General features: G+C 41.6%; 1 protein-coding gene across 30 annotated transcripts in view; it reads right to left on the reverse strand.

Moving 5' to 3' along the window:
• Positions 1 to 7,523, reverse strand: part of PCBP2 (poly(rC) binding protein 2) — a 21,959-nt gene extending 14,436 nt beyond the window's left edge. For 15 of the 30 annotated variants that reach the window (XM_028533111.2, XM_028533108.2, XM_028533103.2 and 12 more), the window contains exons 1-7: positions 7,253 to 7,384; positions 4,736 to 4,898; positions 4,164 to 4,187; positions 4,043 to 4,075; positions 3,542 to 3,658; positions 1,858 to 1,989; positions 783 to 911 (exon numbers count right to left, since the gene is read on the reverse strand). In XM_028533111.2, coding sequence (XP_028388912.1) covers positions 783 to 911; positions 1,858 to 1,989; positions 3,542 to 3,658; positions 4,043 to 4,075; positions 4,164 to 4,187; positions 4,736 to 4,804 — 504 coding nt within the window. In that variant the 5' untranslated portion in view covers positions 4,805 to 4,898; positions 7,253 to 7,384. Of the gene's footprint in view, positions 1 to 782; positions 912 to 1,857; positions 1,990 to 3,541; positions 3,659 to 4,042; positions 4,076 to 4,163; positions 4,188 to 4,735; positions 4,899 to 7,252 lie in introns of all 30 variants that reach the window. The other 15 variants (XM_036018930.1, XM_036018931.1, XM_036018928.1 and 12 more) reach the window with 9 other exon arrangements.
• Positions 7,524 to 10,668: the final 3,145 nt, after the last annotated feature.

The following is a 10,668-nucleotide window of genomic DNA, read 5'->3' on the forward strand; positions in this document are numbered from 1 at the left end:
TTTCAAATAAGTCTAATAATGAATATGAAAAACTTCTGTGTTCATATATGTACATTTTAGTTGGTGCCTTTTAGATCTTAATTTTGGCCTAAATAGGAAATCAAGCCAAAATATGAAATACAGCACCCAAATGTTACTTACATCTAAGATAATACAGGCACTGTCCATAAACAGTTCAAAGGCTCTATCAGTATTTTTCTAAACTCTACTAGGAAATTCTACTTTCCTTTGTCACCAATATGGGAGACCAACTCCATATGACAAATTCTAAAAAGTTTTAATGTCCCTTAATTTTGCTATTCTTGCTTTAATTAAGTAACAGCACATACCAGGACCTTGTAAATCATTCATAAACACCATTATGGATACACTTTTTCTATATAACCACCACTTTGAATATAATCCTGCCACAAAACACAGAAATTTAAAAAACATGTCAAAGTGGAAAGCAGCCAAATTTTTGTAAATTTAAAAGGCAATTTAACTCAGCTTCTCAGGAACCCAAATACATCTTTTGTCCAGTATATAAACTTCCCCTACCAACCCCACTTAGAATGGCTATAACCCAAAAGATCACTGCTGCTTAGCAGTTTCTGTTTTTGCTCAGACTATAAGAAAAGCCAAAGCTGGGGGAAGAAAAATATGAACCCAGGGAACCTCTTCCCCACCCCCGTTGGAGACTTCTAATAGCTTCACCTAATTCTAGTCTTACTAAATATAGATTAGTCTATCTCCCCTAGAATCACCCTCCCCCCATTCTCAGCATGAGCCTGAGGGCTTACCTCCAACATGACCACACAGATCTGTTTCACACACTCGATGATGGACTGCGGAATGCCAGCAATAGTGATGGCCCGCTCGGTTGAGTTAGGGAGCATATCCCCTGCCACCTGGACCTGAGCCCCTGTACTCTAGAGTAAAAAGAAATTTAAAATCAGAGAAAAACAGCTCATACTTACTCTCCCAATTTTTTCCAGTAGCAACTTATAGAGTCTAAAGCTCAGCAGACTCTTGTCCTACCTCCTGTCTTACCCTTTTTAACTTCCCTTTCCACTCTTCCCTTATTCCAGATAGGACTATTTAATGACAGTTATAAATAAATTAGCCTCTGAAAGCCAAGAATAAGCCTGAATAACAGCCTAAATTTAACCTGCTCTCAAGAAAAAAAAGTCCTTCTAGATTGTTTCCTCTGAGCTAATATTAACTGTGGCCCAAGCAAAATCCCCACAAATGTCACCCACCTTTTGAGATTACCATTACATCCCAATATGCCTTCCTGTTTCCCCTTCAGTATTTAGGAATTTGGCCAAGGAAAAAATCTGCTACTATTATGTATTAAATTGTAAACTCTTTAAACATGAAAAAGAATTATGCAGCCTCAGGAAAAACCTGAAATTCTGGTTAACTTTTTCAGTCTTAGGTTTTGTGTGTTTTTAATTTTTAAAATATTTTATTTACTTATTTTTAGAGAGAGTGAAGGGAAAGAAAAACGGAGGCGGAGAAACATCAATGTGTGATTGGTCTCTTGAATGCCCCGCCCTAGGGACCTGGCCCACAAACCAGGCGTGTGCCCTGACTGGGAATCAAACAGTGACCCTTTGGTTCAGCACTCAACCCACTTAGCCACACCAGCCAGGGCTGATTTATTGTTCTTTGAATGTATGAACTGTTTAAAAAAAAAAAAGAGTTGTACAATATTTTTCATCCCAGTATAAACAAACTGTAATCTTCTAGGACTGTTACTTTAATAAAAATCTTCACCTCAACAAATGCTAACTTTTCCTAGTCACAGAAATAACAGAAGCAGCCACATGTAGAATACTTATCTGTTCAAAAGGGAGCACAAAAGTCACCAACCTCTCGTATTTCCTTGATCTTGCAACCACCTTTCCCAATGAGAGAGCCACACTGACTAGCAGGGACCACCAGCCTCAGGGTGACTGGAGGTCTACTGGCAGCTGTGCTATTGGTCATAGAGCTGCTGATGTCCTACAAAAAGAAGTTAGTCAGAACACCAGAATATGACAAGTTTTAAGCAGATCCCTGGGAACCCATAACTGCCATAACAGAACCACTTACCCTTAATAAGAAGCATATTGTATGTATCATGATCACTATCAACAAATACCCAAAAATATCCCCTTCAAAACAAGTATTTTTGAAAAGATAGTAACACCCACAGACTTCCTCAAAATTCACCCTGTATATGGTTATTCACCCTGGGGAAGGCATTCTTGGTATGGAGAAAAACAATTATTAGTTTTGTAAATTAGAGTTGACTAACCAAAGAAAAACATGAATGAAGTTAAATAAAGTATTAAAATATGAAACAATGAAACCCTAAATTCAAATAACCAATTACTTCCTCTTGGAAATTTAGAAAGATTAAGTAGTACACTTCTATACATCATTGTTTTAATTTCTTGGAAATACTACCATTGTAGAAAAAATGAAATTGAGGCCGAGTACTGTCCCCAACAGTACTAAAAAGCTATAGATTTGAAATTAAAAAAAAACTATACTGGCTCCATAGGCCATAGTCTTTCCCGTTACAATATACTGCATCCAAAAAGTCATGGTTTTAACCTAGTTAAATTTAGCCTTCTGAAAGCTAAATAGTTTAAATATCACTGCTCAGCCTAATGTCTATACAGTAGCTAGACCTGGGAACGGCTTAAATGTAAATCCTAAAGTCAAGGCCATGTTTCTCATTTGGTTCAGGTGGAAAAGTCCGTTTTCTGAATGTTTTTTTAAGCCCTCAATTCTGGATTAGCAGGGTCTTGCAGGTCAAGAGGTAACATTTCTGATCCTGGCAAGAACAGCATTTCAGCAACCAAGTATCCAAGGACCAATCAAGCAGCAGCCAGAAGCTCTCCTCTGCCTGTGGTGTCAGTGAACATTAGCAATATTACTACAGAAGGGAGAAGGTGAAAACTGAAGACCTAGGACAATTCAGCACCTGAAGGCTGAGGTGGCTTGGTAAATGAAAAAACTCCTTCTGCAAAAAAAGCCTGAAATTGGCATTTCCCTTCAGATAGATAACCTATAAAACACATTCCCTCCTTCCCAGTATAGCTCAAACACAAAATTATCAGGCTGATTTTTTAAAACATTAACTGTACCCAGAGTTGGAAGGTATCTGTATTTCTGAGGAATATTAATGGTCAGCAGGGTCCCTAACAAAATGACAAGTCATTCACTCAACTATGAATTGGGGACATAAAGTTTACCAATGCAGTGATGGCATACATTTTAAACTGTTTTTACAGTGAGTCCCTGGCCATAGTCAAACTACTTAATACTGAAGTTGACTTATTTTTAAACTACAAATGATCAGATTCTGAGGAGGCTGAAGGGAAGCAAAAAACCCATCTACAGATTTTTACAATCCAATCTGTCCTTGAATTTATTTTTTAATTATTGTTGTTCAATTACAGTTGTTTGCATTTTGTCCTTGAATTTAAAATGCCCTTTGAAAAATCACTAAGCTATCTAGAAGCAATTAAAAATGGACAATGAAGGAGGAGAGAGAACAACAAACCTCTTCCAGTTTGTCAATGATCATAGCAAAGGCTTTGAAGATGGCATTAGTGGGTCCAGCCAAAGTGATAATTCTCTCAGGACAATTTCCTTCTGAGATGTTGATACGTGCACCACTCTGGATAAGAAACAGGACCAAGAGGTTAAATAGACTGAAGATCTGAGCATATATAGACTATACAAACCTTCCTAAATAAGATGGGCATGGAGCTGCCTATGTACATGACCCTACTTGCTACAAGGCAATGTCAGCATCATTTCAAATATCATTCCATGTTTGTCCTCAAAGAGACTACAGAAGTTGCCTCATGTCTGGAATAAACTGAGACTTGCCAGAACTACATTTCCCAGTACACTATTTGTAATTACAAATAACCAAGCCGGAAAAATACTGGCTTCCTCTCGAGATCTTCCCTTCTAATCTCTCCTTAAACAGAATATTTGCTTTTAAGTTTCTAACTTCCCAAAGTAACAGTCCCCAAAATACCCCCACATAACTCACCTCCTCGCGCATCTTCTTAACTGATTCTCCTTTCTGGAAGAGAAAAAGTCAAGAGTAAGTTCAAACTATTTCAACCCACACTGACTAAATAGTAATTAGAGTTGAAGTGAAACTGTCTTACCTTTCCGATGATACTGCCAACTTCCTGCGATGGAGAAAACTAGTGTCAAATAATAGGGAACTTGAAAGTGTTCATTATCATGAAAAGGAATTTTTAACCGTGAAAGTAATGGAAAAACTAGAATCACTGGGAAGGGGAATGGGCGGGAGTATTCTTTTCTTCACTCAAAATGTATGGGAAGGTTTCAAAGAATTTTGAGAAGTGATTAACTTTTATCTTCTTGTTCAATATAAATTATTTTTAAAAACATCAAACTTATCCCCCCCTTGAAATTTTCCAGAATTGTTTGGACAGGGAAATCTACTATCACAATATAGCAACCTTTATGAGAAAAATCTTATCATCCAGGTATGACATAGTCTTTGGCTCTAGCTTCTAATTAAGCCTTTGCTGCTCAGTGGAGCTTCCCAGTGAAGTCTGTCCATTTCTCCATTACACTCTGATCTACACTGCTAGAGGAGTAAAGCCAGACACCCTACAGTGCTAATCTGATGAGCTCCAAGATACTGCCCTCTCTTCCTGGCCCCTCCCCTAGCAGTTACTATGACCCAATTTCCCAAGCTGGTGCATACCTTTCCATGCATAAGTAGCCGGATAGTGAGTGTGACGTTTAATCCACCTTCAATCACACCGGTGTCCATGTTGAGCAGTGTTCTAGGGAGCAGGACTTTTGAGTGGTCAAATCTTTGGTCACTGGTGGGGGGTGGGGGGGTGGGGGAGGGTGAAAGCCAAAAACTGAAATGCAAACATGACCAAAATGAGAAAAAGAGAACAGAAGAAAAATATTTCCCTGTTATTTTCATCATTATCAGTGTTTGTTACTGACTCTCCCTTAAGTGGCAGCCTATCGGTTGGCTATATACATCCAGCACAATGCATTAGCAGCTCAGGTTCTGTTAAGCGTATAGAAGGCGACTTTCCAGGCTCTCATTAATGGTCAGGTTTCTGCTGACTCTCAGGATGAGTAAGATTCTTTCAATTGGCAATGGTTCTAAGGGGAACTGCTGAACGTGCATTAGTTGTCCTTCAGCAGAATTAAGCTTCAACAGGATACAGAAACACCTGGAAATCATGAGGGCAAACCTCAAACCAACCAACTACAAAGAGGGCAAATGACCTTCTGCTTCCCTGATAGAGAGGAAGGAGCTTCCCTGTAGCTCAGACTGAAAGCTACAGAGGACAAGTAATTTTTTTACTGGTGGTAATTCCTAGGTAAAGAAATTGAGATGTAGCTCTCATTAAAAGTTTAAATGTTGATAAATGACACCAAATGATTTTTCAAAGATTTAAATCAACAACCTCAGTGAAAAAGCTATTATCTGCAATGCCCTCTATGTAGGCTTGGTGTTCCATATTCCCCTCTAGGAAATGACTCGATACATTCATTAAAGTATAGCCTTCCCCCAACCCAAGTTGATAGTCACTCAGATTTTAAAATTTTCCTTGCTTCTGCGTATTAACCTTTGTTACCTCTCAGTCTTTATTCAAGTCCCTCAAATATTTTTCCACAGAAAATAATCAAAATAAAACTGGTATTGCTAAAAATTTATTGTGTAGTTGTTTTAAGTAACAACAATAACAAGCCTTTCCTATGGAGGAGGCCCTTTCCCCACCTATCCTCAATATCTTAACATTTGTTTTAGAACATTGATTATGTGAAGAGAATTTTTTTTGATGTATCTTTGCTTATAATAAATACCGCCTTAAGATTTAACTGTGACATCTTAAAAAAGGCTCTCTCCAAAGTTGTTAAATTTCTCTAGTGAACTTTCTAGTATCCCTCCCCTCAAAACTCAATGGTGGCTCTCTCACAGCTAGTTTTCCCTTCACACAACTAGCCATCGCTCTAACTTTAACTTGGCTCTAACAGAAAGCCTTTACCCTAAATATTTAAAAGCGTTTAAGTGGCTTCCAGACCATTCTGTATAAGGCAAGCTGCCTCATGGGTATCTTAAGAGTGTGATTATTTAAAAGATGGGCTTTGCAGCCCCAAAACATCCCTCCCCCCGTTTTTATAATTAATTGCTGGCAGAATTCCATAATTCAATACTTTTCAATCATGGAAAAACAAAAGTGCTGGCGGGGATAAGGAGAGACGGGACAGAGTTAGGTCTGTAAGAATGACTTTTTTTTTTTAAATAAGCTGTGGTAACAAAGTAACAGTTTAATTCCTTATCCCCACTCAAATATAATAGGAAGCACTTTACAAATACAAGTCAAGTTTGAAAGAGCAAGACAACTGAAAACCTATATGAAGCCATTTCTTGAGGTAAGGCACAAAGGTGCATTTCTAATTCCAAATCATCATCAAAAAAAAAAAATCCCTGTCAGATTCCTGTCCTGACTAGGTCAGTGTTAAATGTACACAATCCCAGCAATCCAGCTGTTAATCCTGCAGTCCATTACCCCTTCTATAAATAGCTCCGTCTGGGTCTATATCGGCAAGCATTTTGTAATTTCAAAATTCGTTACCCCGAGAGAACGTCCTGAACAACTCGGTAACTGGGAGCCCATCTACCCTTTCTTTAACTCCGCAGCCCTCCCCACCACGGTCACCCTAGCGCTTTCCACTTAAAAAATGTTCCCCCGCCCCCCGCAATCACTCGACTAGAAAAGAAAAAAAATAAATAAAAACGGTTCGGTCGGGGGGGGGCGCTGCGACCCAGGGGGAGGGGCTGGACTAGCAGTGTCTCTTCGCGTGGCTGCGCCAGCGCCTGACCCCCGCGGGGAGCCGCGCTCACCCGCCAGGCCAGCAAGTCGGCCATTCTCCTCCCCCCACCCCCCTCAACCAACAAATCCACCGCCGCCACCCCAACTGCGCGCGCGCTCTCCTTAACTCCTGCGCAGCCGCCACCGGGAAAAGGGGGGGGGGGGGGGGGGGAGGGGGGAAGGCCTTGCGCGAGGCCTAGTAGGCCGCGAAGGAGCCAGGGCCTCGCGTGAATGGCCGGGCAAGCAGAAAAAGGAGGTAGGCGCTCACGCGAGACTACGCGAGGTCGGGGCTCGTGACGAGGACCGAAGCCCGCTAAGAAAGATGGCAAGACTGAAATTAGCGCTATAACCGGGGGCGGAGAGAGAATTTTGAAGCTTACCTGCAGGCGCGAGGCGACTGAGGGGAAAAGGGGAGCGGGCGGGAAGGGGAAGGGCGGGAGGCCGGGGGCGGAACAATAGGGGCGGGCGGGAAGGCGAGGGGGCCCCCGCGGGCGGGCGGAGGAGGAAGGGGGGGGTGGAGGAGGAGGAGGAGGAAGGGGGAAAGAGACCCCGGGGCGGGTGGAGGGCGGCGGAGGGCGGGCGGGCGGGCGGAGGGCGGGCGGGCGGGAGAGGGCGCAGGCTGCGGCTGCTCCGGCTGCTGCCTCTGCTGGTCTGGGAGGGGGACGGGGCGGAGCGGCTCGCTTTCAACCCCGCGCACCCTCCGACCCCGGAAGCGCTAACCGCCCCGGGGGCCGGCGAGGCGACCGCGTCGGCCAAACCTTCCCCACGCAAAACGGACGGCCTCCCAATAGCCTAGAGCGGCTCCATGGAGAGCGTCGGGACCAGCGATACGACTGCTGGTAGCACATAGCGAAGTCTATGATAGAGCGACAGCAAGGGGGCAGTGAGGAATCTAGTGGCCCCTAGTGGGACGATTAAAAAGTCCAGGCGCAAGTGCGGAGAGAGTTGGCAGTCGCGGAGAATAAAGGAGACCAGGGAAAAAGAGATGGCTGAGGACATCCATCTGAGATAACAACCGGGAAAACCTCGGAAATCTAGTTACTCAAAAATAGAAAAAAACAAATTTGCTAAGGTAACTTTTACACCAACTCCTCACTCTGAAAATTGCTAAATATAAGGAAATATTGAAGCATTTACCCTCTCTGTTTAGGAAGAACTGAAATTGATTCTTAGTCGATAAGGGAAAACTCTTTTTCAAAAGAGTGCCATCTAATAAATGCATAAGCGATGAAAGGGTTAGAAAATCCCCATTCGTTCTGCAACCCAAAATGAAATAATTGATTCAGGCAAGTGTTATAAATTACCAAAACTTGAAGCAAAATGTTGTTAGGGAATAGGGTATTATCATGGTGCCAAATATCACAACACAGATTGTTTGCAAATCACACAGAAAAAAAAGATAACTTATGCCCTGGCTGGTGTGGCTCAGTGGTTGAGTGCTTCTGGCTGGAGAACCCAAGGGTCCTGGGCTCAATCCTGGTCAGGGCACATGCCTGGGTTGCGGGCCAGGTGCCCAGTGGGGGGCGTGAGAGGCAACCACACCCTGATGTTTCTCTCTTTCTCCCTCCTTTCCCCTCTCTAAAAATAAGTAAACAGATCTCTTTAAAAATAAGCCCTGGCTGGTGTAGCTCAGTGGATTGAGTGCGGGCTGGGAACTAAAGTGTCCCAGGTTCGATTCCCAGCCAAGGTACATTCCTGGGTTGCAGGCCATAACCCCCAGCAACCGCACATTGAGGTTTCTCTTTCTCTCTCTCTCTCTTGCTCTCTCGCTCTCTCTCTCTCTCTCTCTGTCTCTCCCCCTTCCCTCCCTACAAATGGATGAATAAAATCTTTAAAAAATAATAATAATAATAATAATAATAACTTAAAATGGAGTGATCTGATAGTCAACACCTTACCCAAGTGATCAAACTTTGCATCAATAATAGTAGGGCAACTTTGACATTATGTGATCCTTAATGAGAAGCAATAAGAAGTATGTAGCATCACCTATGAAGTATTCTTGTCAAAGTGTTTAATCTTAATCAAATCAAGCCTTTAGACCTAATTTGCAATTTATTGGATATTTACATGGGATAAAGAAACAAGTTAAACACATCACACTGTAAGGAGGTAATCAGCCAATCTAGAATGTGAGACATTCTGCAAGACAGCTAGGCTGGTCTCTTCTTCAAAAGGCAATGTAATAGGAAAAGAGAATAAGAAGGGGGAGGAATAAGAAATTAAAAAGGCAATAATAATCTAATGTAATGTGTAGATCTTGTTTGGATACTGTGATTTTTAAAATTCTAAATATTTTGGGGATATTGAGGAAATTCAAACATGAACGGAATATTTGCTAATACTAGGAAGTATTGGTAATTTTCTGAAGTGCAATAATGGAATTGTGGTTACGTAGGAGACATACTACAATATTTAAGTGGTGCCTGAAGAGTCCTGACCAGGTGGCTCAGTTGGTTGGAGCATCATTGCATACACCAAAAGGTTGAGGATTTGATCTCCAGTCAGGGCATACACCTAGGGTGCAGGTTTGATACTGGATCAAGGCACATATGGGAAGTAATGGATCGATGTTTCACTCTTACATCAAAGTTTCTCTCTCTCTCTCTCTCTCCTTTCCTCTCTCTAAAATCAATTAAAAACATATCCTTGGGCAAGGATTTAAAAAATTAAAAAAGAAACAGGTGCATGATGAAATATTTAAGGATGAAGTTTCATGATGTATGCAACAAACATTCAGGTGGTTCACATAGGTATGTCAATAAAGTAAGTATGGTAAAGTGTTAGCAATTATTGAGTGTAGGTGATAGGTTTTATGGGTGATCACTGTACTGCTTAAACTTTTAAAAAATAATTTTCATTAATAAAAATTAGAAAAAATATGATGTGAAATGGAACAAGATTGGAAAGATGTTGATAATTACTGAAGCTAGGTGATAGGAACATAGGGATCCATTCAACTTCTTTCTCGACTCTTATAAATTTCCACATTAAAACTTTTTTTCTAAATCCTCAACTGAGAATATGTTTATTGATTTTAGGGAGAAAGGAAAAGAGAGAAACATCGATGTGAGACAGAAACATGGATCTGTTGCCTCCCATAGGTGCCCTGACTGGGGATCCAACCCACAACCTAGGTATGTGCCCTGACCAGGGATCAAACTTTCAGATTTTTGGTGCATGGGGGCAATGCTCCAGCCAACTGAGCCACTCAGCCAGGGCCACATTAAAACGTTTTTTGTTTTTTTGTTTTTTAATGGAGAAGAGCCCTGGAAGGGAATAAGACAAAATAAGGAGAAAGAAATTGAAAGAGACAATACATGCAGTGTTATTGAAACTTGCTAAAATACTTTGGGTGTTAGTTCTAGCCTTAATATTAGTGAAGTTTCACTGGGCAAATCCAATTCAATGGTGTCATCTGAAGAAGGGTAGTTTCCTGAAGTGGAAATAAGGTTTGGGGACCCCTGTGCCTTTCCTCATTCCCACCCTCCCCATCCCCCGCAAATGAGGGAGTGGATATTAGGAACAATACAAAATAGAAATAAGAGAGGTCTGTCATTTGGCAAAGGCAAGAGCCAGACCAAATACCGAAAGAGAGGAAACAAAGTAGGATAATGTTTGGACACCCAGAAAACAGCAAACTAAGGAGCAGGATTACTGTGAGGTTTGGGCTGAATGTCAGATTAATTTCAAGATTTTACACTTGGGTCATTTACACCCCAGGAGTTCTGAGAGCCAGAATGAAGGTGAGTGGCTATCCATGAAATCATCTCTAATGTGGGAGACAAAACAAAGA

This window comes from Phyllostomus discolor, chromosome 2, assembly GCF_004126475.2.
Source record: "Phyllostomus discolor isolate MPI-MPIP mPhyDis1 chromosome 2, mPhyDis1.pri.v3, whole genome shotgun sequence".
Classification (NCBI taxonomy): Eukaryota; Metazoa; Chordata; class Mammalia; order Chiroptera; family Phyllostomidae; genus Phyllostomus; species Phyllostomus discolor.